Source organism: Rissa tridactyla, unplaced genomic scaffold (assembly GCF_028500815.1).
Source record: "Rissa tridactyla isolate bRisTri1 unplaced genomic scaffold, bRisTri1.patW.cur.20221130 scaffold_47, whole genome shotgun sequence".
Lineage (NCBI taxonomy): Eukaryota > Metazoa > Chordata > Aves > Charadriiformes > Laridae > Rissa > Rissa tridactyla.
Genome location: NW_026529679.1, coordinates 971,822 through 994,792, shown reverse-complemented (window position 1 = coordinate 994,792; position 22,971 = coordinate 971,822). Strand labels below are relative to the sequence as shown.

The 22,971-nt window shown below is 61.8% G+C and overlaps 1 protein-coding gene across 2 annotated transcripts in view; it reads right to left on the bottom strand.

The window, feature by feature from the left end:
• Window positions 1-3,393: 3,393 nt before the first annotated feature.
• LOC128903576 (myosin-6) overlaps window positions 3,394-22,971 on the bottom strand; it is a 41,367-nt gene continuing 21,789 nt past the window's right edge. The window contains exons 1-41 of one of the 2 annotated variants that reach the window (XM_054187591.1): window positions 21,014-21,024; window positions 19,823-19,859; window positions 19,094-19,280; window positions 18,610-18,753; window positions 17,852-18,008; window positions 17,238-17,265; window positions 17,026-17,134; window positions 16,825-16,917; window positions 16,636-16,699; window positions 15,396-15,494; window positions 15,174-15,277; window positions 14,481-14,619; window positions 14,267-14,385; window positions 14,006-14,155; window positions 13,244-13,414; window positions 12,803-13,112; window positions 12,649-12,722; window positions 12,449-12,536; window positions 12,245-12,362; window positions 12,025-12,148; window positions 11,236-11,372; window positions 11,005-11,131; window positions 10,782-10,910; window positions 10,448-10,690; window positions 9,750-9,926; window positions 9,504-9,649; window positions 9,328-9,418; window positions 8,607-8,996; window positions 8,392-8,518; window positions 8,199-8,317; window positions 7,474-7,670; window positions 7,054-7,237; window positions 6,681-6,846; window positions 6,468-6,592; window positions 6,066-6,374; window positions 5,773-5,976; window positions 5,430-5,555; window positions 5,062-5,337; window positions 4,061-4,156; window positions 3,705-3,839; window positions 3,394-3,613 (exon numbers count right to left, since the gene is read on the bottom strand). In XM_054187591.1, coding sequence (XP_054043566.1) covers window positions 3,593-3,613; window positions 3,705-3,839; window positions 4,061-4,156; window positions 5,062-5,337; window positions 5,430-5,555; window positions 5,773-5,976; window positions 6,066-6,374; window positions 6,468-6,592; window positions 6,681-6,846; window positions 7,054-7,237; window positions 7,474-7,670; window positions 8,199-8,317; window positions 8,392-8,518; window positions 8,607-8,996; window positions 9,328-9,418; window positions 9,504-9,649; window positions 9,750-9,926; window positions 10,448-10,690; window positions 10,782-10,910; window positions 11,005-11,131; window positions 11,236-11,372; window positions 12,025-12,148; window positions 12,245-12,362; window positions 12,449-12,536; window positions 12,649-12,722; window positions 12,803-13,112; window positions 13,244-13,414; window positions 14,006-14,155; window positions 14,267-14,385; window positions 14,481-14,619; window positions 15,174-15,277; window positions 15,396-15,494; window positions 16,636-16,699; window positions 16,825-16,917; window positions 17,026-17,134; window positions 17,238-17,265; window positions 17,852-18,008; window positions 18,610-18,753; window positions 19,094-19,279 — 5,802 coding nt within the window. In that variant the 5' untranslated portion in view covers window position 19,280; window positions 19,823-19,859; window positions 21,014-21,024 and the 3' untranslated portion in view covers window positions 3,394-3,592. Of the gene's footprint in view, window positions 3,614-3,704; window positions 3,840-4,060; window positions 4,157-5,061; window positions 5,338-5,429; window positions 5,556-5,772; window positions 5,977-6,065; window positions 6,375-6,467; window positions 6,593-6,680; window positions 6,847-7,053; window positions 7,238-7,473; window positions 7,671-8,198; window positions 8,318-8,391; window positions 8,519-8,606; window positions 8,997-9,327; window positions 9,419-9,503; window positions 9,650-9,749; window positions 9,927-10,447; window positions 10,691-10,781; window positions 10,911-11,004; window positions 11,132-11,235; window positions 11,373-12,024; window positions 12,149-12,244; window positions 12,363-12,448; window positions 12,537-12,648; window positions 12,723-12,802; window positions 13,113-13,243; window positions 13,415-14,005; window positions 14,156-14,266; window positions 14,386-14,480; window positions 14,620-15,173; window positions 15,278-15,395; window positions 15,495-16,635; window positions 16,700-16,824; window positions 16,918-17,025; window positions 17,135-17,237; window positions 17,266-17,851; window positions 18,009-18,609; window positions 18,754-19,093; window positions 19,281-19,822; window positions 19,860-21,013; window positions 21,025-22,971 lie in introns of those variants that run through there. The other variant, XM_054187590.1, reaches the window with a different exon arrangement.

The following is a 22,971-nucleotide window of genomic DNA, read 5'->3' as shown; positions in this document are numbered from 1 at the left end:
CACCTCTTCGGTATTCTGCTGCCTCGGCAGAGCCTCCAGGAGGATCTGCTCCGTAATCTTACCAGGCACGGAGGTGAGACTGACTGGCCTATAGTTCCCTGGTTCCTCCTTCTTTCCTTTTTGAAAATGGGGATTATGTTTCCCCTTTTCCAGTCAGTGGGGACTTCACCAGACTGCCATGATATTTGGAATATAATAGAGAGCAGTTTAGCAACCTCATCCGCCAGTTCCTTCAGTACCCGATGGGATCAGGTCCCATGGACTTGGTCACTTTCAGGTTCATCAGCTAGTCACGAACCTGATCTTCACTTGTGATGGGCAGTTCTGTCCAACCCCTGCCATTGTCTTCTGTGACTCCGGGAGTGCGGCTGGAGCCCTTGACAGTGAAGACTGAGGAAAAGAAGTTGTTGAGAACCTCGGCCTTCCCCATATCACTTGTCACCAGCTGCCCCATTTCCTTTCTGCGGGGGTCCACACCCTCCCTAGTCTTCTTCTTACCATTAATGTACCTACAGAAATGTTTGCTGTTTCCCTTGATCTCCTTGGCTAGATTTAATTCTAACTGCGCTTTAGCTTTTCTCACCAGCTCTCTTGCTACTCGGACAGCTTCCTTGTATGCCCCCCATTCCAGCTGTCCTTTCTTCCACTCCTTCTAAAGTTTCTTGTCGTGTGACAGTGTGTCCAGGAGCTCCTTGTTCATCCAGGCAGGTCTCCTAGCATTCTTTCCTGCCTTCCTCTTTGTCGGTATAGTTTGCTCCTGGACACGGAGAAGGTGATCCTTGAATACTGACCAGCTGCCCTGGGCCCCCCTTCCCTCTAGGGCTTTGTCCCACGGCACTTTGGCCAGCAGATCCCTGAAGCGATCAGAGTCTGCGTGCCTGAAGTCCAGGGTAGTAACCTTGGAATACATCCTCCTAGTTGCCCTGAGGATCTTAAATTCTATCGCTTCGTGGTCACAGCAGCCCAGGTTATCCCTGAGCCTCATGTTGGTCACCAGCCTTTACCTCTTGGTAAGAACACGGTCCAGCAGAGCACCTTTTCTTGCTGGTTCCTCTACCATTTGGAGGAGGGAGTTGTCATCAATGCATGCCAGGAACATCCTGGATTGCTGGTGCCTTGCTGTGTTGTCCCTCCAGCAGATGTCAGGGTGGGTGAAATCCCCCCACACAAGGACCAGGGCCTGTGCACGCGAAGCTTTAATTCTCCTCTCAAAGTTACATCGAAATATCACCTTTTTTGGTCTTATTATTAGATAACTGCAAGCTCTGCTGGAGCCGTTCATAGAGACAGGGCAATGTCTCAGGGATCATGATTGAGCCTGGTGGGAATGTCCTTTGGCCAAGTGAAATGACAGCTGATACCCAAATCAGGGCCAAAAACTCTTCTTCTATTTTTACGTTCGTGGCAGTTTTTGGAGGAATTCATATGAGTGACGGCAGTCCTGGGCCACAGGGAGAGCTTGGTCTCTCTCTTTACCATCAGCTCAATTTACCAGATCTCCGGTGACTCTAATGGCGTCGCAGAGAGTGCAATTGGGTGTCTGTTCCCTTGACTGGTGCCTTCAGTCAGAGGCATCAGTCATCAGGTGTCATCAGAGAGGCGAGGGCTGTCCCTTCTCCACACAACAGCTGCAGGCATTGCATGGACACGGAGCACGTCACACAGGGATTTTTACTCACTGCCTTGATGATACAATCAATGCAAACACCAAGAGATTTCACAGTGTGCCTGGACACCTCCTGTCCTCCAGGGCAGCAGATGGCGGAGGCTGCGTCCAGACCCGACGGCAGCCGGAACAGGAATTCCAGAGCACTGAGGGCAGCTGATGCCGTTTAGCAGCCGCCACGCGCTACTTGCAGGCGGGACGCTGCGTACGCGCAGTACGTCCGTATGGCACAATGGCGGCACGCATCTGCAGTACAGCCGTATGGCACAATGGCGGTGCGCATGCGCAGTACAGCCGTACGGCACAAGGGGAGGCGCACGCGCAGTACGGCCGTACGGCACAATGGCGGCGCGCATGCGCAGTACGGCCGTACGGCACAAGGGGAGGCGCACGCGCAGTACGGCCGTACAGCACAATGGCGGCGCGCATCTGCAGTACAGCCGTACGGCACAATGGCGGCCCGCATGCGCAGTACAGCCGTACAGCACAAGAGAGGCTCACGCGCAGTACGGCCGTACGGCACGAGGGGAGACGCCATTCATGATCCCTCCAGGAGACGGGGAGATCTTGGGGGTTCCCAGGAGATGTTGGGGGGGGGCTCCCAGTGCCCCCCAGTTAGTCCCAGTGCCCCCCCCCGGTTCATCCCAGTGCCCCCCCATCCCCTCCCATCCCCTCCCAGTTCCCCCGCGGGGCCACATCCCCCCCAGTCCCCCAGAACTGGGAGGGACTGGGGTGGGGGGGTTGGGGGTGGGGGGCACCGGGCACAACTGGGGCGGACTGGGGGCTGCTGCCCCCCACCCCCTGCCCCACCTCTGCCCCATGCGTCCCCTCCACGTCCAGCCCGGCACCTCCTGGTGGCTCCCCCGTGGTGGCCCCCATGATGTCACCAACGTCCCCATGTTGTCCCCCCTGTGGTGTCCCGTCATGGCCCCACGGTGGTGTCCCCCCATGGTGTCCCCTTGGTGCCCGCCTCGGCATCTCCTGGTGTCACCCCATAGTGTCTCCTCTCATGGCCCCACAGTGTCCTCCATGGTGTCCCCAATGTCCCTACGGTGTCCCACCATAGTGTCCCCTCTCATGGCCCCATCATGTCCCCATGGTGTCACCCTGTAACAGCTCCTCCATATCCACCTTGGCATCTCCTGGTGTCCCCCCGTCATGTCCCCTTGGTGTCCCCAATGTCCCCACGGTGTATCCCCTTGGTCTCCATCTTGGCCAGCTCCTGGTGTCCCACCATAGTGTCCCCTCTCATATGCCCCCCTGATGTCCCCATGGTGTCACCCTGTAACAGCCTCTCCATATCCACCTTGGCATCTCCTGGTTTCCCCCCATTGTGTCCCCTCTCATGGCCCCATCGTGTCCTCTTGGTGTCCCCAATGTCCCCATGGTGTATCCCCCTGATCTCCATCTTGGCCACCTCCTGGTGTCCCACCATAGTGTCCCCTCTCACATCCCCTGCCATGTCCCCATGGTGTCCCCATGGTGTCCCCAATGTCCCCCCCATGGCATTCCCCCCCCAGCACCTCCTCCAGGCCATCAGCATCTTCCTCCTCGTGGCTCCGGTGGCCCTGGGGCCACCTCCTGGCACGCCTTGGCCACCACCACCTTTGCGAGTGTCCCCCACCATGGCCCCAAACCCCACCCCCCACAAGCCCCACCCCCTTTTTGTGACCTGGCCCCACCCCACGGCCCCGCCCCACGCCCCACCCCCCTAAATTTGGGTCCCCATCAAAACCATTTCAACCACTGCTGCTTCTCCGTGCTCATGGGCTTCATGGGGTGGCGTGGGTGAGGAGACATTGTGTCCCTCGTCCCTCCCGGACACCCGGGTCCTTCCACGGGGTCATTAACTAATTAACTACATCGTTAGGGACCCCCATCTTGGATGGGGGAGGGGTTGGGGTCACTCGTGGCGGCGGCGGGGCATCACTCCTCATCGTGCAGCTTCTGCGGGGGGTGGGAGAGAAGATGGTGGGGCTCGGGGCAGGTTGTGGGTCAGCCGTGGGGCAGCCATGGGGTTAAGGGGGGGAGGTCTCACCTTGGCCCCGATGTCCCGGCTCTTGGCCCGCAGCTTGTTGACCTGGGACTCAGCGATGTCGGCGCGTTCCTCCGCCTCCTCCAACTCGTGCTGCGCCTTGCGGAACTTGGCCAGGTTGGTGTTGGCCTGGTCCTCCTGGGGGTAGGGGGCAGGGAGGTGGGGGGGCCTCAGTAGGGCTGCCCCACAGCCACCAGCTGTCCATCCATACCACCATCCATCCATCCATCCCACCATCCATCCCTCCTTCTCCTCCTGTCCCACCATCCATCCCTCCATCTCCTTCTTCTGTCCCACCATCCATTCCTCCTTCTCCTCCACTGGTCCCACCACCCTCCCACCCCTCCCCGGTCACCCACCGCCTCCTCCGCCTGCCGTTTATAGGCCTTGACTTTCATCTGCAGCTTGTCCACCAGGTCCTGCAGCCGCAGCAGGTTCTTCTTGTCCTCCTCCGTCTGGGGGGAAGAAGATGGGGCTGGAGCCTGGCCCGGGGCAGGGCCAGCTCTCCTGGGCCTCAGTGTCCCTGCCCGGGGACCTCCCGGGCTAGGGCTGGTGGTGGCCGAGCTCTGGGCCAGCTTCTCCAGCGCCTTGCGGCCACCAGGTCACCCTTCTGAGTCAACCATGTCCTTATGGCCACCAGGTCAATGTCCTCGGTCAACCATGTCCTCATGGCCATGAGATCAATGTCCTGGATCACCTGTGTCCCTATGGCCACCAGGCCAATGTCATGAGTCACCTATGTCCCTATGGCCACCAGGTCAACCTTCCGGACCACCCATGTCCCTGTGGCCACCAGGTCAACCTTCTGGGTCACCTGTGTCCTGATGGCCACTGGGTCAAACACGTTCCTATGGCCACCAATTCAATGTCCTGGGTCACCCATGTCCCTGTGGGCACCAGGCCAATGACCTAGATCAACATGTCCCTATAGCCACTGGGTCAACCATGTCCCCGTGGCCACCAGGCCAAAGCCCTGGGTCAACTGTGTCCCTATGGCCACTGGTCTAACCATGTCCCTATGGCCACGAGGCCAATGTCATGGGTGACCTGTGTCCCTGTGGCCACCAGGCCAACCATGTCCCTGTGGCCACCAGGCCAATGTCCTTGGTCAGCCGTGTCCCTACAGCCACCAGGTCAACCCTCTGGGTCACCCATGTCCTGTGGCCACCAGATCAACCTTCTGAGTCAACCATGTCCCTATGGCCACCAGATCAACCCTCCGGGCCATCCATGTCCCTGTGGCCACAGGCCAACCACCTTCTATCTCCATGGACATAGAGGTGGCGGGTGATATTCTAGCTCATTCCCGTCCCCGTGGCCACCAGCTGGACACCCAGTGGCCGTGCTGCAGTGGACCCACCTGGTAGCTGAGCTCCTTGACGCGCCGCTCGGACTTGCGGAGGCCCTTGATGCTCTCGGCGTGTCGCTTCTGCTCGGCCTCCAGCTCGCTCTCCAGCTCCCTGCCCCGGGCCTCCAGCTTCTGCACCTGCTTCTTGCCCCCCTTGAGGGCCAACTGCTCGGCCTCGTCCAAGCGCAGCTGCAGGTCCTTGATGGTCTGTTCCATGTTCTTCTTCATGCGCTCCAGGTGGGCGCTGGTGTCCTGCTCCTTCTTCAGCTCCTCCGCCATCATGGCTGCCTGCCCCAGGAGAGAAGGAGATCCAGGACACATTCTCCAGCACCTCGTGGTGGAAGGTCCCCCTGGATGTGGGTCCCCCCCATGGCACTCACGTCGGTGATGGCCTTCTTGGCCTTCTCCTCGGCGTTACGGCACTCCTGGATGGCCTCTTCCACCTCCGCCTGCAGCTGGGAGATGTCCCCTTCCATCTTCTTCTTCTGGTTGATGAGGCTGGTGTTCTGGGGGGGGAGGACAAGACCTCAGGCGGTGGCCGTGGGGCTGCTGGCCCATCCTTCTCCAGCCACACAGGACTTGGAGCCCCCCTCCCACCTCTGCAGGCTTCAAGGCTCTCCAGATGGAAGAGATCTTTGGGAACCCGACCCAGAAGAAGCCCATGGCCATGGTTCCTCCAGGCTTTGAGGGTCCACCACCCCTTGGAGGAAGGTGGGGTCTCACCTGGGAGTGGAGGAGCTGGACCCTCTCGCTGGCCTCAATCAGCTCCTGCTCGGCCAACTTGCGGGCCCTCTCTGTCTGCTCCACCACCGCCCGCAGCTCCTCCAGCTCCGCCTGCAGGAGGTTGTTCCTCCGCTCCACGATGGCGATGTTCTCCTTCAGGTCCTCGTTGGCCCGCACCACGTCGTCCAGCTGCAGCTGGGTGTCCTGCAGGGCCACCGAGCGGAACAACAGTGACGGGGATGAAGATGGTGGTGGGATGGGACACCCCTCAAGTCCTCAGGGGCCAGACCCACCTTGAGGTAGCCCTGCAAGGTCTTGACTTGCTTCTGGGCCTCGGCAGCCACGCGGTTGGCATGGCCGAGCTGGATCTCCATCTCGTTGAGGTCGCCCTCCATCTTCTTCTTCAGTCTCAGGGCCTCGTTGCGGCTGCGGGTCTCGGCCTCCAGCGAGGTCTGGAGTGAGTCCACCACCCGCAGGTGGTTGCGCTTGGCCTGCTCCATCTCCTCGTCCTTCTCGGCCAGCTTGCGTTCGTAGTCCGCCTTCACCTGGTTGAACTCCAGCTGCGCCCTCAAGATCTTCCCCTCCTCGTGCTCCAGAGAGGCCTGGGGTGGGGTGGGGTGGGGGAAGAGAGGACATTGAGGCCACGGAGGACACCAGGAGAATAGGGGGACGCCTTGGGAGGTGTCTGGGCTCACCTCGGCCTCCTCCAACGCGGCCTGAAGCTCCAGCTTCTCGGCATCCAGCTGCTTCCGCACCTTCTCCAGCTCGTGGATGGTCTTGTGGCCGGCGCCCAGCTGCTCCGTGAGGTCCGAGATCTCCTCTGCCCGAGGCGGGGGGAGAAGATCCATCCCATCAGCCCCCGGGGCAGGTGGTGGAGAGGAAGGAGGTGGGCAGGGCCACGGTCTCACCTTGGAGGTTCTTGTTCTCCCTCTTGAAGGTCTCCAGGTGCTCCAGCGACTCCTCGTAGGCGTTCTTCAGCTTGAAGAGCTCGGTGCTGAGGGACCTGGCCTCCTTCTGTGAGGCCTCCAGCTCTGTCTGCGACTCCTCGAACTTCTGCTTCCACTCGGACAAGATCTATGGGGCAGGGGGGATACCACCAGGACCCATGAAGAACCCCCTTTTCCTCCTCCTCCTCCTTCTCCCCCAACAATCTCCTGGTGGGGACAAAACACGGCCCTTGACCGTTGTCCACCTTTTCTTCTGGGCTTCTTCTCCCACCTGCCTTTGGTGGGCCCCCACGTCTCTCCCCCTCCTCCCCCCCTTCTCCTCCCCCCACAAAACCTTGTCGAAGTTCCTCTGTTTCTTGTCCAGGGCAGCGGCGGCGGCGTTGGACCTCTCCACGTCCGCCATGAGGTCCTCGATCTCATTCTGCAGACGGTGCTTGGTCTTCTCCAGGGAGGAGCACTTCGCATTGACAGCCTCCACTGCCTCCTCGGCGTCCTGCAACCTCTGGGCCAGCTTCTTCCTGACGGATGTGGGGGGAGAAACCCACGGAGAACCCGTCAGTGGGTCACCCCCAAAGTGAAGACTTTCGGTGGTAGGACTCACGGGGTGGTCTTCAGGTTCTACGTCCCCCCACGTGGGGCTCTAGATCTACCTGAAGAACCCAACGTCCTGGGTGGTGGCTGCTTGAGGGATGGGCCCAAGGAGGTCCCCCCACCCATGGGGAGAAGCCTCGGTGTCTGTGGGGCGGTGACTCACTTGGCCTCCTCCAGCTCCTCAGTGCGCTGGATGGCGTCCGTCTCGTACTTGGTCCTCCACTGCGCCACCTCGGAGTTGGCCTTGGAGAGGGAGCGCTGGAGCTCGGCCTTGGCCTCTGTCTCCTCCTCGTACTGCTCCCGCAGCAGGTCGCAGTCGTGCCGGGCCGACTGCAGGGCGTGCGCCAGCGCGTTCTTGGCCTGGGAGGGGCCAGAAGAAGGGAGAACCATGGGGTCCACGTCACCCAGAGCCATCTTGAGGTTTTCCAACGGACGAAGCGGTGGTCTTCGTCACCTCAACCCAGCCCACACTTCTGTAGACCCTGACCCAACCTCCTCCACACCAACCCAACCTTCCTTAGACCTTCTTTAGCCCACCCCAACCTTCCTTAGACCTTCTGAGACCAACCCAACCTCCTCCAGACCAACCCAACTTTCCTTAGACCTTTAGCAGCAGGTGGAACCTGCGGGTCCCCATCACCTTGAGCTGTCTGGAGGTCTTCCACCCCAGGAAGGAGTGGTGTCTCTCATCCCGACCTTCTCTTACACCATCCCCACCCAACTCCTTTTAGGTGGAATCACCCTTAGACGGAACCACCCAACCCAACCAGCCTCCACTTGACTCCTGTTTGGTGCTGCCACTGTGAGGGGGAAGGAGACGCCATCTGGTGGCCCCCCTGGAGCCCGCCAAGCCCCGGTGGTCTTCTCAGGCCCCTCCAGGGACCTCACCTTCATCTCCTCCTCCAGCTGCCTCTTCAGGTCCTCCAGCTGCTGGGTGTAGGACTGCTTGCCCCTGGTCAGCTGGGAAATGAGGGCCTCCTTCTCCTCCAGCTGGCGGGACAGCTCTCCTGCAGGGGGAGGGGAGGTCATCAGGGGTGGCGATGTGGGGCAGGGGGGTGGAGATGTGGGGCAGGGCTCCCACCGTTCTCGGTCTGCAGCTTGGCCCGCTGGGTGCTGGTGTCATTGAGGACTCGTTGCGTCTCCTCCAGCTTGGCCCGGTGCTCGGCCGCCTGGTCCTCCATGGTGCGGGAGACCTTCTCCATCCCCACCTGGCAGGAGGGAGGGGGGAAGCAGGAGGTTGGTGGCCACGGTGGAACCGAGGTGGCCACTGCGGCCTCCTCTTCCTCCTCCTCTTGCCTTGGCCTTGAGCAGCTGCTCCATATTGGCGCTGAGGTCGTCCAGCTCCAGCTTGAGCTCGCTCTTCTCCTTCTCCAGCTTCTGCTTGACGCGCTGCAGGTTGTCGATCTGCTCGCCCAGCTCTGCCACGCTGTCGGCGTGCTTCTTGCGCAGCGCGGCCGCCGTGGCCTCGTGCTGCAGCGTGGCCTCCTCCAGGTCCCGCCGCATCTTCTGGAACTCTGCCTCCCGCTTCTTGTTGAGCTCCAGCTGCACCGAGGTGGCCCCCCCAGCCTCCTCCAGCCGCTCGCTGATCTCCTCCAGCTCCCGCGACAGCTCCGAGCGCAGCTTCTCCACCTTGGCCCGGCCCGTCCGCTCTGCCTCCAGCTCCTCCTCCAGCTCCTCAATGCGCGCCTGCGCCCCGGGGACAGGGACACCCTCAGCAGGGTGGATTCACCCAACGCAGCCGCCCAACCCAACCCAACCCCATGGACGCTCTTTAACACAACCACCTGGAGACTCTTCAACTCAACTCATTGGAGACTCTTCGACCCAACCAACTGGAGACCCTTCAACTCAACTCATTGGAAACTCTTTGACCCAACCAACTGGAGACTCCTCAACTCAACCCAACTGGAGACTCTTCAACTCAACCCAACCTACCCAACTGGAGACTCTTTGACCCAACCCACCCAACTGGAGCGTCCCCAGCCCAGCCCATGGGGGCACCCCACGGGTCCCTCACCTGCAGCTCCTTCAGCTTCTTCTGGAGCTGCAGGGCCAGTGCCTGCTCATCCTCGATCTTGCTGTTCTGCTGGTGGATCTCAAACTCCTTCCTGCAGAGGATGAGGGATGAGCCCTGAGGTCCCCCCGCCCATGCCCCCTGATTAGCCAGCACCAGGGAGGGAGATCGGTCCTCACTTCTTCAGCTTCTCCTCTAGCTGCTGCTTGTCATTCTCCAGGTCCATGATGTTCTCCTGGGTCAGCTTCAAGTCGCCTTCCAGCTTCCTCTTGGCCCGTTCCAGGTCCATGCGGATCTTCTTCTCCTGCTCCAGGGAGCCTTCAAGCTGTGGGGGACACAGAAATGGGGAGAAACCTCAGGTTTTTGTCATTTCTGCCCCAGGAGGCTCCTCGGCAGTGCCCGTGGTGGGACCGGCCCACACTCACATCGTCCGCCTGCTGTTCCAGCTTGACTTTGGCCTTGGTCAAGATGTTGACCTTGTCTTCCTCCGCTTGCAGGTCATCCAGCGCTTGCTGGTGAGCTTCCTGCAGGGCTTTCTTCTCCTTGGTCAGCTTGGCGATGGTCTCGTCCAGCCCGGCCATCTCCTCTGTCAGGTTCTTCACCTGCAGCAGTAGAAACGTCAGGCCTGTAGCTTGGAGCCAGAGGTGGGGTGAGAGAGAGGGGGGTGGTCACGCTCTTGGTTGAGCTAGAGATGCAGGAGATGGAGAGGAAACCCAACCAGCCTTGAGTCTTCTCGACCCAACCCGACCACGCTTGGATCTCCTTGACCCAACCCAACCAGCCTTGAGCCTTCTTGACACAACCAGCCTTGGATCTTCTCAACCCAACCCAACCAACCTCGGGTCTTCTCGACCCAACCCAACCACGCTTGGATCTCCTTGACCCAACACAACCAGCCTTGAGCCTTCTTGACACAACCGTCCTTGGATCTTCTCAACCCAACCCAACCAACCTTGGGACTTCTCCACCCAACCCAACCAGCCTTGGATATTCTCCACCCAACCCAACCACCCTTGGATCTCCTTGACCCAGCCAACCTCGGATCTTCTCAAAACCTCTCTACCTTGGTGGGAGTCAACCCAACTGCCCTCAGCTCGCGGTGGAGGCCTCTCCCTGCCCTCACCTTGTTCTCGGTGGCGTGTTTCTCCTTCTCCACTTTGGCCAGAGTCAGCTCCAGGTCGTCGATGTCCTTCTTCAGCTCTGAACACTCGTCCTCCAGCTTCCTCTTCTTGGCCGTCAGCTCAGCGTTCATCTCCTCCTCGTCCTCCAGCCGCTCCGTCAGCTCCTTCACCTTGGCCTCCAACTGGATCTTGTTCTTGATCAGCTGGTCGCAGCGCTCCTCAGCGTCCGTCAGGTTGTCCTGCTCCTGTGGGGGGCTCTCAGGTGAGGTGGGGTGGCCCTGGGGGGAGTGGAGTCACCCCCTTGAGGTGGTTCTGGGGTGGGGCGACCTCACTCACAGCCTGCACTTGAAGCTGAAGGTCGTTCTTCTCCTGCAGCAGGGAGACCATCTTCTCCTCCAGCTCCTTCCGCCGGGCCTCCGACTTCTCCAGCGCCTCCTTCAGCCGCCCGTACTCCTCCTTCATGTTCTGCACCAGCACCCAGGAGACCAATCGCGTCGCCCAATGTCCCCTCACCTCATAGGCTGCCCCAATCCCTCCTGCCCCCGCCTTCTCCTCCCACCTGCATCTCCTTCTCCGTCTCGGCGCTCTTCAACAAGGGCTTGATCTTGAAGTAGAGCTTCATCCACGGCCAGTTCTTCACGCCCATGAAGGCCCGGATGTTCCACTGGATCACCAAGAGCGCGTCTCTACCATAGGGGGAGGGGGGACACACACATACCATCACGCCCCGGCCCTGGTGGCCCGCTGGAGGTCCCACCCCCAGGAAAAGGCCCCGACCCAGCCCCCTCACCGACGCTCCAGGATCTTCTTGAACTCGATGCGCATGAGCTGCCCCCGGGCCTGGGCCTGGATGCGGGTGATGATGCGGGAGAGTCGCTCGTCCCGCATCTCCTCCAGCAGCCCCAGCAGCCCCGCCTTGAAGAAGACCTGAGAGGGGGAGGAAGAAGATGGATGAGGAGCAGGAGAAGATGGGTTGCTGGGGAAGGGTTGGTGAAGAGATGGACAGAGAGATGGGTGGAAGGAAGGACAGTGGGCAGGTGAACACGGGGGTGGTGGGACCACGGGGTCTTGGGGACCTCACAGGTGGTGGGGCCGTCGGGAGAGGACATGACCTCACCTTGGCGTGTCCCAACTTGTACTGGTTGTGGTGGGTTGGTGGGTGGTTGGAGTGAGGGATGGAGCTGTAGATGGGCAGATGGACACGGGGATGGTGGAATCATGATGTCCACGTGACCCCGCAGGTGGTGGGACCACGAGGAACAGAGACCACATGCCCTCACCTCGGTGCACCCCAACTTATACTGGTTGTGGTGGGTGGCAGGATGGGTTGCTGAGTGGATGGAGCTGTAAATGGGCAGGTGGACACCTGGGTGGTAGCACCACAGGGTCTCGGGGACCTCATGGATGGTGGGGGCCATGGGGAGACCACATGACCTCCCTTTGGTGTGCCCCAGCTTCTTGTGGTGGGTGGAGGGAGGGATGGAGCTGTACATGGGGAGGTGGACACATGGGTGGTGGGACCATGGGGTCTTATGGACCTCACGGGTGGTGGGGCCATGGGGAGAGGACAGGCCCCCACCTTGGTGTGCCCGAACTTGTACTGGTTGTGGTCGATGTCGATGGAGCCCAGCAGCTTCTCGGCGCCCTTGCGGCTGTCGATGAACTGCCCCTCGGGGATGGCGGCAGGGTTCAGGATGCGGTACCTGGTGGCCGCAGTGGTGGGGGACACCCTGAGCTCAGCCCCGCTGGGGGGTTGTCCACCCCCTCCCCATCCCCCCCAGTCCCACAGCGTCACCCACCGCTGGCGGAAGTCCCCATAGAGAATGCGGTTGGGGAAGCCCTTGCGGCAGATGCGGATGCCCTCCAGCACCCCGTTGCAGCGGAGCTGGTGCATCACCAGGGGGTTGTCCATCACGCCTGGTGGGTGGGGCAGAGCGGGGCAGGGTCAGCCACCAGCCCCACCCAGCCCACCCCACCCCGACCCCCCACCCCTCTCTTCTCACCCGGCTCCTTCCGCTCGTTGGGGATGAGGCAGCGGACAAAGTGGGGGTGGGTGGTCTTGAGGTTAGCCATCAGCTTGTTGAGGTTCTCCTGGTGGAGGAGAGAAGAAGCTGACCCATGGGGGGAGCTGAGGGACAACCCTCCATGGGGTGGAAGGCTGTCCTCCCTCTGCCCCACGGTGGGTCCGCTATGGGTCCCTCACCCGGTGCAGGGCAGAGACGGTCTGGAAGGAGGAACCTTTCTTCTTGGCGCCTTTGCCCTTCCCACCATCACCCCCTGAAGAAAAGAGGGGTGGGGTGACGCTGGACTCTTGCGAGTGAGTGTCTTCTCCATCCCCCCACCCCCCCATCACCCACCAGCGTCAGCCCCAGCGTAGTTGGAGAAGAGGTTGGCCAAGAGCTTGAGGGCGGATTTCTGGTACAGCCCCACCACCGTCTCATTGAGGGGGTCCTTGTTCTTCTCCAACCAGCCAAGGATGTTGTAGTCCACCGTCCCGGCGTAGTGCACCAGGGAGAAGTGGGCTTCCGCCTTCCCCTTGATGTTCCGGGGTTTCCCGAAGTTGGCCGACTTGCCCAGGTGGTTGTCGTAGAGTTTGGCCTTGAAGGTCATGTCCGAGGCCTTGGGGAACATACACTCCTCCTCCAGGATGGACATGATCCCCATGGGCTGGCGACGAGAAGACCTTGTTGGTGGACACCAACCGCAACCCCGACCAGTCGTCTTCGGTGAGCCTCAACCAGAAGGAGGTTCTCCAGCACCTCCCAGGAGGCCCCGGGGTGGCGTGGGGCGGGTGGTACCTTCTCGATGAGGTCAATGCAGGCCTGGAGGTCCATGCCAAAGTCGATGAACTCCCACTCGATGCCCTCCTTCTTGTACTCCTCCTGCTCCAGCACGAACATGTGGTGGTTGAAAAACTGCTGCAGCTTCTCGTTGGTGAAGTTGATGCAGAGCTGCTCGAAGCTGTTGAACTGGGGAGGGGAGGGTGGGGTCAACCCAAGGCTCAATGGGGTCAAGGGGGTCAACTGGATGTCCAATGGGGTCAATGCAACGGTCAATGGGGTCAATTAAACACACGAGGGGGTCAATGCGATGCTTGATGTGATCAATGGGGTCAACTGGACACCCAATGAGGTCAACCGGACACCCAATGAGGTCAACCCAACGCCCAAAGGGGTCAAGGGGGGTCAAGGTGAGGTCCAATGGGGTTAACAACGCCCCATGGGATCAACTGGGTCAACTGAATGGCCAATAGAATCAACAGAATGGCCAATGAGATCAACTGGGTCAACCAAATGTCCAAGACGGTCAACACAACTCCCCATGGGATCAATGGGGCCAACCTGAGACCCAACGGGGCCAACCCGATGCCCCATGGGATCAATGGGGCCACCTCAACCCCCAACAGCATCAAGGCGAGGCCCAAAGAGACCAAGTTCCCACCAAAGCTCAGGGTGAAGATGACGGAGGGTTCCCTGGACCCCCATCTGTATGCCCCCCACCCCCGAGAGGACCCTGCCACCCCCACCCCACATGCCCCCACACCCCCCCCGAGGCCTCACGTCGAAGATCTCGAAGCCGGCAATATCCAGGACGCCGATGAAGTACTGCCGGGGCTGCTTAGTCTCCAGCGAGTTGTTGATCCTCACCACCATCCAGTTGAACATCTTCTCGTAGACGGACTTGGCCAAGGCCCCAATGGAGTAGTACACCTGGCAGAGGGGCCGCCCCATGCCCACATGGTCTTCTGCCCCATGGTGGCGCCGTGGCTGCCTCCAAAAGGAGGTTTTGGGGGATGGGGGTGTGGGGGGTGCCCTCCTCACCTGCTGGACATTCTGCCCCTTGGTGACATACTCGTTGCCCACCTTCACCCGGGGGTGGCACAACCCCTTGAGAAGATCGGCCGAGTTCAGCCCCATCAGGTAGGCCGACTTGTCGGCATCTGCAGGCCACGGAGAAGAAGACGCCACCCTCAGGTGACCCCCAAACCCGTGTGTGTGTGTCCCCACCATGACCCCACCCCACCCCTGGCCTCACCTTCGGTGCCGTCCGGCTCTGCCTGCTCCTCCCGTTGCTTCTGCTTGAACTTCATGTTGCCAAAGTGCATGATGGCGCCCGTCAGCTTGTAGACGCCGGCCTTCTCCTCGGCAGTGAAGCCCAGGACGTCAAAAGCGCTCTAGGGAGGTGGGGGGCGGGGGGTGGGAGAGGGCCCGGGACACCCCCACCGCCCAACTGAGGGCACCTGCGGCTGCTGGCCACCGGCTGCGGGTCACTGTCCTTCCTGCTGGTCAGCCTGGCCATCCATGGGCTCAGCCATCCATGGGGCCTTCCAGACGTTTGGAGGACTCGGGCATAGACCCATCCGTCCATCCATGGATCCATCCATAGATCCATCCATCCATGGATCCGACCGTCCATCCATAGATCCATCCATCCATCCATAGCCTCCTCTACCCACCCATGGCCTCCTCCACCACCCATGGCTTCCAACACCCACCCATGGCCTCCTCCTCCACCCATGGCCTCCGACACCTACCCATGGCCTCCTACTCCACCCATGGTCTACTCCATCCATGGTCTCCTACTCCACCCATGGCCTCCTCCACCCACCCATGGCCTCCTCCACCCACCCATGGCCTCCTCCACCCACGCATGGCCTCCTCCACCACCCCAACCCCCCCCAGCCACCTCCCCTTTTCCTCAGCAGTGGGATGTCCCCCCCCAGCTTACGTCGGTGGCCAGCAACTCCTCGGCGTCATCAATGGAAGCCACCGTCACTTCTCCTTGGGAAACGTAGCTGTAGTCGTAGGGGTTGCTGGTGATGAGGAGCATCTCTGCAGGAAAGGACACAAAGATTTGAGCATCACCAGCGGGTCACAGATAGTCCTCGGTGGCTCCAAGTTGTCCTCGATGGCCCCAAGGAGGAGTGGCCACTGTGTGGTCAACCCTCACCCAGAAGCTCCGGCTTCTTGTTGGAGAGAATCTGGTAGAAGATGTGGTAGTTGCGCTCAGCCTTCAGCTGGAAAATGACGCGGGACTTCTCCAGGAGGTCTGGGGGGGTAAGGAAAAGTTTGGGGTGAGGAGATGGATGATGGATGGATGGATGGTGGGATGAAGAGATGGATGATGGATGGATGGACGGACGGACAGATGGACGGTGCGACAGAGAGATAGCGGGATGAGAAAATGAAGATGGTGGGATGAGAAAATGAACATGTCTGGATAGTGGGACAGGGAGATGGAGATGTTTGGATGGGGAGATGGATGGTGGGATAAACACATGGAGACGTTCGGATGGTGAGATGAGAAGACAGAGACACTTGGATGGTGGGATGGGGAGATAGATGGATGGACAGATATTGCGGGGAGAAGCTGGAGATGGTGGGAGGAGGACACAGAGATCTTTGGATGGGGAGATGGATGCTGGGATGAGGAGCTGGAGATGGTGGGAGGAAGAGATGGATGGATAGACGGAGAAATGGATTGATGGAGGAATGAGTGGATGGATAGATAGACGGAGACATGGACGGATGGATAGAAGCACGGATAAATGGAGGGACGGATGGATGGAGGGAGGGATGGAGGGATGGAGGGATGGATGGAGGGATGGAAAGATGCATGGATGGAAAGATGGACTGATGGATGGAGAGATGGACGGATGGAAGGATAGATGGATGCATGCAGAGATGAATGCAGGGATAGATGGATGGAAGGAAGGAGGTATGGATGGAAAGATGGAGAGACAGATGGATGGAAGGATAGAGAGACGGATGGAAGGATGGATGGATGGAGGGATGGAGGAACGAATGGAGAAATGCATGGAGGGATGGATGGATGGATGGATGAAGGGAGGGATGGAGGAATGGAGAGAGAAAGGAATGGAGGGAGGAATGGAGAGATAAATGGATAGAGAAATGGGTGGATGGATACAGAGATGGATGGAGGAATGGATGCATGAAGGGATGAAGAAATGGATGGATGAATAGAAAGATGGATGGATGCGGAAATCGATGGAGAGATGGATGGATGGATGGAGAAATGGATGGAGAGATGGAAAAATGGACAGAGCAACAGACAGAGAAATGGAGAAATAGAGACATGGATGGAGGAACGGATGGATGGCGGGAGGAGGAGCTGGACGGTGGAGGCTGGATGATGGCCCCACCCCCTCCTGGCGCCCGCAGCCACTCACAGGTCTCGATGTCGGCCGACGCCAACTTCCCGGTGGCCCCGAAGTGGATCCGGATGAACTTCCCCTGGGAGAGCCGCAGCGGGAGCTGGAGGTGGCCACCTGCCCCCAGCAGCTCCCGCCCCATAGATCCCGCCTCATATGTCCCGCCCCATAGATCCCACCCCTCAGGTCCCACCCCACGGCACTCACAAAGCGGGAGGAGTTGTCGTTGCGGACGGTCTTGGCGTTGCCAAAGGCCTCCAGGGCAGGGTTGGCCTGGATGATTTGGTCCTCCAGGGTACCCTGGTGGGGTGGGGACGGTGGAGGAAGGTGGGGGGTGGCCACCATGGGGCTAGCGGGGGGGTGGGGAGGTGGTGGGCATGATGGAGGAGGTGTGGCCTGAAGCCCCACCTTGCTGCTATTGGCCGCCTCCTTCTTGCGGTCGCCGATGGCGGCGATGCTGGCAAAGTACTGGATGACCCTCTTGGTGTTGACCGTCTTCCCCGCCCCGGATTCTCCGCTGGGGGGCAGTTGGGGGATAGGGTTGGAGAACATCTGGGCGGCTTCTCCGTCCCAGCCCACCGCTGTGGGGCAGGGCTGGGGCGAAGCGGGGACAGACTTACGTGATGAGGATGGACTGGTTCTCGCGGTCTGGGAGGAGGAGAGAGAAGTCAGGGGGACGAAGGGCAGGAGATGGTTGGGGTCTGGTTGTGGTTCTCTACCCCCCTGGGTGAGGACCATGTTGGTGGGACGAAGCTGGGGGAGATGTCTGGGGGCTTGGGTTTCTGCACCCCCCAGATGAGGAACACGTTGGTGAGACGCAGTTAGGGGAGATGCTTGGAGTCTTGGTCAGGGTTTCCACCCACCAGGAGAAGACCAGGTCAAGCGAGACACAGTTAGGGAAAACGTTTGGGGTCTTGGTCAGGGTTCTCCACCCCCCAGGAGAGGACCACGTTGGCGGGATGAAGTTGTGGGAGATGTTTGGGGTCTTGGTCGGGGTTCTCCACCCCCCAGGTGAGGACCACGTTGGTGGGACACAGTTAGGGAAGATATTTGGGGTCTGGTTGAGGTTCTCCACCCCCCAAGGGAGAACCAGGTCAGCTGGGACGCAGTTAGGGGAGATGTTTGGGGTCTTGGTCAGGGTTCTCCTCCCCCCAGGGGAGGACCAGCTGTGGGTCAGGCCCCGTTTTTGGGGTGCGAAGTCTTCTGCTCTGGGGTCCCAGGGGGAGGTCCGCACCCGTCAGCATGTTCTGGTAGGCGTTGTCGGAGATGGAGAAGATGTGGGGTGGAGCTTCGCTCCTCTTCTTGCCCCGGTAGGCGGCCACCACCTCGGCATCGTAGACAGGCAACCACTTGTAGGGGTTGACGGTGACGCAGAAGAGCCCCGAGTAGGTCTGGAAAAGGGACAAGGTGGGTCAGGGCCACTGGCGGCCACCTCCAGCAGGAGGGGACAACCCGGGGCCGCACGGCCCAAGGCGTCTGGTGGTGGGACAGCCTGGTTTTGGGTGGCCCAAGGGGGTTCAGGATGGGACACGGTGGGTCTAGGTGGCCCAAGGGGGACGGAGATGGGACATCTTGAGGACTTGGTGGCCCCAAGGGGGTTGGGGATGGGATATGGTGGGTCTTGGTGGCCCAAGGAGACCAGGGATGGGACATCTGGGGTCTTGGTGGCCCAAGGGGGGCCTGGAGATGGGACACGGTGGGTCTGAGTGGCTTCAAGGAGTCTGAAGAAGAGACATCTTGAGGTCTTGGTGGCCCAAGGGGTCCAGGGACGGGACGTGGTGCGTCTGGGTGGCCCAAGGGGGGCTGGAGAAGGCCCACCAGGTTCTAGGTGGCCCTCAACAACCACATGGATGCCCCCCCCCGGGTTCTAGGTGGCCCCACAGCCTCTCCCTGCTCTCGCTGTCCCTCAAGGCCTTCAGCAAACGGTCTCCCCCCCACCCCCTGCCCCATAGAGACCCACAACCCCCCCCCCAGGGGCTGGTGGGAGCTGACGTAGATCATCCAGGCGGCATAGCGCTCCTTCAGGTTGAAGAGGACGGCGGGCTCGTGGAGGAAGGTCAGCATGGCCATGTCCTCGATCTTGTCGAACTTGGGGGGGTTCTGCTGGTGGACGTCGCTCTCCTTCACCGTCACCGTCTGGGGGGGGACACACGCACATGGGGTGGGGGGGAGTTGGGGGGCACCCCATAGGGTGGGAGGTCTCACAGGGGCTGGGGGGTGGCCTCATGGGGTGGGGGACCTCCATGGGGTGGGGGGTCTCCATGGGTCAGGGGGTGCCCCTATGGGGTGGGCCCCACCTCCCCAACCCCTCACCCCCCAATGCCCCTCCCCCCCCCCGCCCCTCCCCCAGCTCGGTAGCCACGGTGGCCACCACCTCCTTGCCCCCCAACCCCCTCCCCCCAACACCCCCCCACCCCATTAACCCCTCGCCCCCCAACTCCCCCCCAACCCCCAAGTCCCCCCCACCCCCCCGTACCTCGCCCAGCTCGGTAGCCACGGTGGCCACCCCGTCCTGCCGGCCCAGCAGCCGCCCCCGCACGAACTCCAGCCGGGGGTGGGGCACGAAGCACTCGGCGCGGGGGTCGAAGGGCCGGGGCTGCGCCTCCGCCTGCCGCAGGAAGGGGGCGGCCGCCCCCAGCCCCGCCAGCGCCCCTGAGGCCATCCTGGGGGGCGGGGGGCAGGCTGGGACCCACAGATCCCCCACGGGACCCACAGATCCCCCAGGGCCAACAATGGCCAACCGTTGACCCCTCCATGGCCATGGATGGGGCCTTGACCCCGGCCCCGCCAATGCCCCCCACACCATCCTGGGGGTCTATGGATCAACCTGGGCCCCATAGATCCACCATGGGACCCACAGATCTGCCACAGGACCCATAGATCCCCCATGGGACCCATCCATCTGCCACAGGACCCATAGATCCCCCACGGGACCCACAGATCCCCCATGGTCAACAATGGCCAACTGTTGACCCCTCCATGGCCATGGATGGGGCCTTGCTCCCGGCCCCGCCAACACCCCCCACACCATCCTGGGGGGCTGTGGGTCAGTCTGGGCCCCATAGATCACCCATGGGACCCATAGATGCCCCACAGACCCCCTACGGCCATGCGTGGACCCCTATAGCCATGGACAGACCCCCGCCGTGGGGAGCCCCACAGCACCCCACAACCTCCCTACGGGGCCCCACGGCTGCCCCCTCACCTGCAATCTGTGGGTCTGAGCTGGGAGATGAAGGGAACTGTAGGGGGCAGGAGAGTGACGGCCTGCCCCATAGATCCCTCCTGTGCCCCATAGGGCTCCCCACACCCCACAGAGCCCCCTTTGTATCCCACAGAGCCCCCATTGTGCCCCATAGATTCCCTGTGCCCCATAGATCCCTGCACCCCGTAGACCCCCTCAGTGCCCCATAAACCCCATTTGCCCCACAGACCCCCGTGTGCCCCATAGAACTGCACACCCCATACCCCCCCATGCCCCATAGATCCCCCCCCATGCCCCATAGACACCCCTGCCCCCCACATCCCGTCTGCCCCCCATACACCCCCATGTGCCCCATAGACCCCCATGTGCCCCACAGAACTGTGCACCCCACACCCCACAAGTGTGCCCCATAGCACCTGTCCTGCCTCATAGATCCCCCTGTGCCCCCATAGAACCCTTGTGCCCTATAGATCCGCCTGAGCCCTAGAGATCCCTGTACCCCCATAGATCCCCCCGTGCCCCATAGATCTCCTGTGACCGACCCCCCCCTTTGTGCCCCATAGACCGCCCCTGACTGCCCCATAGATCCCCACACCCCCTTAGAACGCCTTTGTGCCCCATAGATCTCCCATTCACCCCACAGATGCCCCCTGAGCCCCACAGATCCCTGTGCCACTCCACAGACACCCTTTGTGCCCCATAGATTCCCTGCACCCCACAGACCCCTCTTTGTGCCCCACAGACCCCCCGTGCCCCATAGACCCCGTTTGCCCCATAGACCCCCTCTGCCCCATAGATCCCCGTGCCCCCCACAGAACCCCTTCGTGCCTCATAGACCCCCTCGTGCCCCACAGATCCCGCGTACCCCATAGAACCCCTCTGCCCCATAGATCCCCGTGCCCCCCACAGAACCCCTTTGTGCCTCATAAACCCCCCCGTGCCCCACGGCCCCCCCGTGCCCCATAGACTCCTCTCCCCCATAGATCCCCGTGCCACCCATAGACTCCCCTGTGCCCCATAAACCCCCTTTGTGCCCCACAGACACCCCTGTGCCCCATAGAACCCACTTGCACCCCATAGATCCCCCCGTGCCCCATAGAACCTCTCTGCCCCATAGATCCCCCTGTGCCCCACAGCCCTCCCTGCCCCATAGAGCCCTCCTGCCCCCCAACCTCCCCCAGCCCCACAGACCCACTCTCTCTCTCTCTCTGCCCCACGGCGGGACGTGGGGCGGATGCACAGCCCCACCACATTTATAGGGCGCCGTGGGGTGGTGGGGGGGGAGGGGCGTCCGGCGGGGGAGGGTTGGAGGGGAGGGGAGGGGGCAGCGCCCCCCATCCCCCACCCCACGGCGCCTCCCCAGGGGACCCTGGCATCCGGGCCCCACAGATTCACCCCATAGCACAAATCTATGGGGCAAAGGAAGGGAGGCAGGCATCGCTTGGTTGTGGGGCGTTTGTGGGGCACGGATGCCTGGGTCCCTCATATGTGGGGCATCTATGGGGCACGGACACCAGGATCCCTTGTGTCTATGGGCTGTCTATGGGGCCTGGACACTGGGGTCCCTTGTGTCTGTGGGGCATCTATGGGGCCCAGACACTGGGGTCCTTCATATCTATGGGGCCCGGATGCCTGGGTCCTCTGTATGTGGGGCACCTATGGGGTACGGACACCAGAATCCCTTGTGCCTATGGGGCCCGGACGCCTGAGTTTTTAATATCTATGCGTCCTGAACACTGAGCTCCCTTGTGTCTATGGGGCATCTATGGGGCACCTATGGGGCAGGGATACTGGGGTCCTTCATATCTATGGGGCTGAAACACCTGGGTCCATCATATGTGGGGCACCCTGACGCCAGGATCCCTTGCGCCTATGGGGCATCTATGGGGCCCAGGCACCTGTGGGTCCCGGCCGCCGGGGTCCTGGCCCTCGTCCCGCCACTTGTGGGGCGCTGACAGGTGCCGGCCGCCAGCTCTATATCGGGCGTTCGTTATCTCGTCCCCCCCGCGACGAGGCGCCATGGGGCTGGCGCCGTGGGGCCGCCGTGGGGCCGGGGGGGGGCGGTTGGCGCCGTTCCCGGACATGGGGCCCACTTTGTCCTCGGGGAGGTGACAAATGTCCTGCGAGGCGACACATTCCTGGGGGGGGGCGCCCCATAGATCCCCCCCGCCCCATAGATCCCTCTGGAGCCCCATAGATCCCCTATAGAGCTCCATAGGGACGTGCTGTCCCCCATAGGGAGGTGACGGGACCCATAGGGAGGTGTCGGCACCGTGGGGGGGCTCTGCCCCATAGCGGGCCCCACGGCGACCCTCCCCCACGGTGGGGGCGGGGGGGGGAGGGGCTGCCCAAGGCCAGGTCCCCCCGGGACGGTCAGGAGGGAGCGGGGGAGGGGGGGGATGGGGGGTGTGGGGCAGAGATGGGGAGTGGGATGTGGGGAGATGGGGGGCATGTGGGGGGTGGGGAGATGGGGGGTGGGATGTGGGGCAGAGAGGAGGGGAGGTGGGAGATGTGGGGAGATGGAGGGGAGGTGGGGCAGAGAGGGGGAGATGGGGGGTGGGATGTGGGGCAGGGGGGTGGAATGTGGGGAGATGGGGGATGTGGGGGAGATGTGGGGCAGAGATGGGGGAGTGGGATGTGGAGAGATGGGGGGATGTGGGGCAGAGATGGGGGGATGTGGGGAGATGGGGGGGATGTGGGGCAGAGAGGGCGAAGTGGGGCGGGGGTTGGGATGTGGGGCAGAGAGGGTGGAAGTGGGGTGGGGGGGTGGGATGTGGGGAGATGGGGGGATGTGGGGCGGGGGGGGTGGGATGTGGGGTGGGGGCGTGGGATGTGGGGCAGAGACGGGGGAAGTGGGGGAGATGTGGGGCAGAGAGAGGGGAAGTGGGGCAGGGGGGTGGGATGTGGGGAGATGGGGGAGAAGTGGGGTGGGGGTTGGGATGTGGGGCAGAGACGGGGAAGTGGGGCGGGGGTTGGGATGTGGGGCAGAGACAGGGGAAGTGGGGTAGAGAGGGGGGATGTGGGGTGGGGGAGATGTGGGGCAGAGATGGGGGAGTGGGATGTGGGGAGATGGGGGGATGTGGGGCAGAGATGGGGAAGTGGGGCGGGGGGGCGGGATGTGGGGCAGAGATGAGGAAGTGGGGTGGGGG